General features: G+C 42.8%; 1 protein-coding gene across 1 annotated transcript in view; it reads right to left on the bottom strand.

Annotated features, from left to right (window-relative positions):
• The window catches only part of LOC103481051 (vesicular glutamate transporter 1-like), a 21,619-nt gene that overhangs the window by 3,026 nt on the left and 13,185 nt on the right, over positions 1-5,408 (bottom strand). Inside the window, exons 5-12 of the mRNA XM_008436297.2 lie at positions 5,208-5,295; positions 4,612-4,698; positions 4,180-4,316; positions 3,502-3,651; positions 2,923-3,055; positions 1,569-1,679; positions 909-1,036; positions 156-225 (exon numbers count right to left, since the gene is read on the bottom strand). Of these exons, the coding sequence (XP_008434519.1) occupies positions 156-225; positions 909-1,036; positions 1,569-1,679; positions 2,923-3,055; positions 3,502-3,651; positions 4,180-4,316; positions 4,612-4,698; positions 5,208-5,295 (904 nt within the window). The remainder of the gene's footprint in view (positions 1-155; positions 226-908; positions 1,037-1,568; positions 1,680-2,922; positions 3,056-3,501; positions 3,652-4,179; positions 4,317-4,611; positions 4,699-5,207; positions 5,296-5,408) is intronic.

Genomic DNA, 5,408 nt, shown 5'->3' with positions numbered 1-5,408 from the left:
TATATTTAGTTAGCTTGCTGCTCTTGGGCCCCCTGGTTGTATGGAGGTCCTATGCTGCCAAAACATAATGCTGACAAACAGGAAATGTTTCCCAGAAATCATTCTGAGAAAAATCACACGAAGACTTCAGAGAACGATGACGAGTTAAGACTCACCATAAAATATAACCCCGCCATAATGAACGAGTGAGGCGATCAGAAACACACCCTGCCACTCCTCCCGCGTCTGAACACAGAAAACAGACAAATCAATTAGAAAGAAGGACTTCAAGCACTGGGCAGAAGTGAGACTCTGATAAACTGTTTTCAGACTTTAATCCACCTCAGAGTTCGGCCTGGTGTAACTTATGGAAGTGGATGAAAACCAACAAGTGTTTCAGAAGAACGAACTGCTGCTGTGGCAACATTTTAATTCACAAACGCAACAGAAAAATGTGATTTCAGGAAAGAGAAAAGCAGCTTCAGTTTTTATTAAGTCACCGCAGTTCTGGATTTCTCTCCCTTTTAGGATTTTAATTATTTATTTCAATGGTTCCTTTTCCGGCAGCACGATAATAAAATATACAAATGCTTTGCTTTTTGTCCAGGATTGTTGCACAACTTCAGGTTTGCGGTGGGTCAGAGGTCTTCAGGGTCAGAGGTCACTGCAGTTTGTAACTTTTATAAAAATGTTTTTTTTTACACGTTTGTTAAAACTGAGACAGAATCTGTGAAAAGATCGATCTCCTCTTCTCCCCTGAGCTGAAGAAATGCACCAAACACAACCAATCAGAGCCAGGAGGCGGGGCTTACCGCTGTTAACCAGCCCCATGTATGCGCTGCTGAAGGGTGTTAGGATCATAAACACTGTTGCATCGTTTTGATCCGTTTCTTGAATCTGTCAAACGATCAATAATGATGAGCTCTCACCTTGTTCTTGGTCATGGCGCCAACGATCAGCGGGCAGACCATGCCGGACAGCGTGCCCACGCCGTTGGAGATCCCCATGAGGATGCTGGCGTACCGCGGCGCGATGTCCAGGTGGTTGACGTTAAAACCTTCACAGGACGGCAAAACGCCCAAAATTACGATAAAGTTTTAATTCAATTTACGCTAAAATGTTGTTAAAACCAGAGTCGGGTTGTAAAAACTTACATTTACTTGAGTAACTTTTTTTATTTTATTTACTTTTCGGAGTATTTTTACTACGTTGCACTTTTTTCTCTTAATTGAATAATTGTATTATAAAGTATTTCTTCTCTTACTTGAGTGAAATTTCTGGATTTTCTTCCCACTGAATGAAAAACAAACATGTTTTAACCAAAACTCACCAGACAGATTCAAACCTGAAGCTTTTATTCAAGTTTCATCAGGTTTTTATTCAAGATTTTGTTTTTTTGATCTGAAACATTTTCTGTTGCTTGATTTTGTTACTTTTGTCACTTATTTTGGTTGTTAAAATACCAAAATTTCCAGTTAATTTTACGTTTTGTTGTGTCTGATGATGCACTTTAGCATATTAAATGATTGGATCAGTTTCTCTAAAACTCGTTTGTTTCTCTGAACATTAAAACCTGAACTGGGCTCCACCTGAAATGGCGAACCCGGAGAATCCCACCGCCAGAACCAGGAAGGTGATGGCGACGCCCTTCGTGTGCGAGAAGCCGACCACCAGCAGGAGGGTGGCCTCCATCCCGAACCCTGTGCAGACCAGAGGTCAGAGGTCACAACAAGCAGACATTTCAGCCCTGAATGCAGAAAACTGTTTGCTGAAACGCCGTTATCTCACGACGTGGCCGTTTCTGCTTCCTCATTTCTCCACATGAACGTCTCTGAGCAGAAATAGCTGAGCGAGGCAGAGCCTCTGCTAACACTTAGTCATCGTTTGCCTCGTGTGGCCTGGTGTTTTCACACCACAGCTCACAACTTCACCTCGGTAACGAGGCTGACTGGAGGGTGTGTGCTTTAAAATAATCCACCAGATGATGAAACGCAGCCAGTTGCTGAGTCGCCAGAATAAAATCTACAAACTTACACCCTGAAAATGATTTTTTATTTGATCTGAACTTAATGCAGCTCAGACTTTCTGCACTGCAAAGACAAGCAGCCCGAATGTTTCTGTGCAAATATCTCATCTAACGGCTCAGCAAGTTTCTGCGGCTTGTTTTAAGTTAATACTTTCTAAATATTGATGAAAATGTTCCAGTGGCAGATTATTTAACTTGTAATAAGACAAGTGAAAATATCTGCCACTAAAACTTTCATCAATAAGAAATTAATTCAAAATAAGCTGCTGTGTCTTGTTAACCCCGTGCAGTCGCCGCCCGCCGTGGGGCGTACAAGCATGTGACGCATTAATAAGGCTTCGTAATAACACGGACGCATACCGAGTTTTCATAACACGGACGCATACCGAGTTTTCATTTCAACTCTGTTGGACAGCACGGACTTCAAACTTTATAAAAGTGGTTTTTATATTGGTTTTGTGGTTATTTACTTCAAAATAAAGCCAGAAATAAGATCAATCATTTCCGCCTTATTTTGTGGGGTCTAAATGTACCACATTTCGTAACAACCAATGAAAATGTGTTGATGGTCTGTTGCTAGGTAGAACGGAGACACGCGGAGAGAGAGGAGGTGGGGGGATTTGGAAACGGCTAGAGACTATGGAGCAGCGATGCTGTGGATTTTACTAACAGTGTTTTGATGGTTTTTTAGACTATAAGTGTGTTAGTTAGAGTTCGTGGTGTGCAGGGTTAGTAGAAGTTTTGCTAGCGATCGCTACATGGCTTCATAGCGAGCTCTGACGCACTGAGAAGAGAAAGACTGCGCGCCGGGATGGCCGTTTAGACCTCGCCTCCAATTAACAGTTAGTTCACCTGAAATGAAACAAAACTAAGATATTTGCACTAAAACCTAAAGAAATGTTTGCTTAGATTCTGACCTCCACAGTTCATGATCTTCCTGACGTTTGTGGTGGTCATGATCTGATTGGAGCGCAGGTAGTCGGCGATTTGGCCTCCGATGGGAACGATGATGGTCATCACCAGGTGAGGCAGAGCAGAAAGGATCCCCACCTGGAGCATCGACAGCAAGCGCAGGTCAGTCGACTCAAAGATGGCGACTTTTAAAAACGGTTTCAACTCAACACTCGTTTGTTTGTCTGGAGTTTCAGGTTTTGTTTCTTGTTCCTCAAAGGTTCTTCAAACTGTCAGGAAACAGAGAAGCTTCTTCCTGTTGGCTTCTCTGCTGCATCAGTTCTTTTGTGGAAATATTATGAATTTATTGCATTAAAAAGCAAAACTGAAAAAGCTGGCATGCTTTTTATTGGCTTTCCATTTTTAAATGTTGCTCAATTCTCTAGGATTTTAGTCAAATTCAGGCCGAAATCTGTGAAATCGCTTGATAACTGATGTTCACACAGTTTGTGAAGCTCCAATAAAAGTTGTGGTTTTTTTTCTACTTCCTGCTCTGCTTTGTGTTTTTCCTGCCTCCTAAAATAAACGCTGTGGTTGATGAGTACCTTGCTGATTTCGAAGCCAAACACTTCCTCAAAGTAGGCGGGCTGGCTGATGAGCAGCAGGTAGAAGGTCCAGCTGCGGCAGAAATTGGCCACTATGATGGCGTAGACCGGCATGGAGGTGAAGAACGATTTCCACGGAGTGTTGAACTTCTGCAACACCAAAACGCTCAGCGGTTCAAACGTTTCTCACAGTCAGGTGCAGCAATTAGCAGGACGACGACGACCAGCAGAAACTAGATCTGTGGTCAGTGCGAAACGTTGGGCTGACAGAGAAACAGGCGGTTCACAGATCTGTCAGAGGAGCTGCTGCCGTTTCCCGACTGAGAAAGAAAACATCTGAGTCTGTTTTAAAAGAAGTAAGAAAAGCTTCACGATGAAGCTCATGGCTGGAAGTTTTGCTGTGTGTTTGTTTTCTAAAGCCAGGCTAAGAAAAAAACTTAACCTGCAAGAATAAAGTCAGAACATTAAGAGAAACGACGTAATTCTGAGAATAAAGTGGAACAACGGCAGGTTGTTCCACTTTATCATCACACGAAATGATACAATAAAGTCACAATGTTACAAGAATAAAGTTGCAATAATAAGAAAAAGTCATGATAATGTTGGAAAAAATGATAATAAAATGAGGAAAAAGTAATAAAGATGGGAGAAAAACGTCAGAAACACGGTTTGACTGACCGTCACGGCGTGCTGCGCCGACTCGCCGATGCTCTCCTCGATGTACGTCCGCTCCTCCTCCGTGATGGTCGGGTGAGCCGCCGGACTCTCGTACGAAACCAGGATCCAGAAGCAGTACCACATGACCCCGAAGCTCCCTGCAGGGGGCAGAGGTCAAAGGTCGAGACGAGCAGGTCAGTTTGTGTTCATGCAAAACATCACAGCTTCTAAATGAGCTGCTAGCAGAAGAGAGACAATCTGCCGTTAATCTATTTAAATTAAATATTCACATAAAACAAGCTGCTACATCTTGATGAAAAGTTACTTTGAAGTTTTCTTACTTTGCACCAAGATTGAAACTGGAGCAAAAATACTTTGTAAGATTTAGTTTTTTGCAGTGTTTATCCTGCAGACCGGGTTTTCTGAGAAGGTCGGGGGTCAAAGGTCGCTTACCGTAGACGTAGAAGACGGAGGACCATCCTGAGTACTGGACCAGGATTCCGGCTAGCGGCATGGCGATCACTGCGCCCGCATAAGAGCCTGCAGAACCACAGACAGGCATTAAGAAATCTGTTATCACATTATAAATCATTTATATTTGCAGGATTTATCGTTTCTCTCTTTCTACCAAAACCTGGATATAAAAGTCTTCAGTCTGCTGCTTTGGCCTCAAATAGCTCTTATTTTGAAAGGTCATTTTGTTGTTTCTGATGCTTTGTTTATTTATTTTGGACATTTGAAAATGTTTCCAGTTCCAGTGTTAAATCTTCATTAGAATGTAAAGTTTAATGATCTTCGATGTTTTCTAACATTATGTTACTGGAAAATGGTCTCAAAACAACGATATTATCGTTTATTGCCATAAACAATAATATCGTTTATCCCAGAAGCGATAACTTCTGGGACGATTTACAATCCAGCAACATTTATGTCAAATAATCAGCAGTTTTAATCAACAGCTGTGTTGGATTTCAGGTGAAAATGTATCGTGATGATTCTGCTGAACAGTAAGAAGCAGCTGTGTGATGTACGGCGGACCCTGAACGCACCACAGAAGGCCGTCGTGGCCAGGCGGCTGCGCTCCAGCGGCGGGGCCCATTTGGCCCAGATGCCGTGGCAGGCCGGGTAGGAGACGCCCTGAAGGAGAGACAGCGAGTTAAACACCACAGGACTCACATGACAACCTGATGGACTTCAGACGTTTCACATCAACACACACACACACACACACACAGACACACACACACACA

This window comes from Poecilia reticulata, linkage group LG19 (assembly GCF_000633615.1).
Source record: "Poecilia reticulata strain Guanapo linkage group LG19, Guppy_female_1.0+MT, whole genome shotgun sequence".
Taxonomy (NCBI): domain Eukaryota; kingdom Metazoa; phylum Chordata; class Actinopteri; order Cyprinodontiformes; family Poeciliidae; genus Poecilia; species Poecilia reticulata.
Note: the sequence above shows the minus strand (reverse complement) of the source record. Positions and strands in the feature narration are given on the sequence as shown.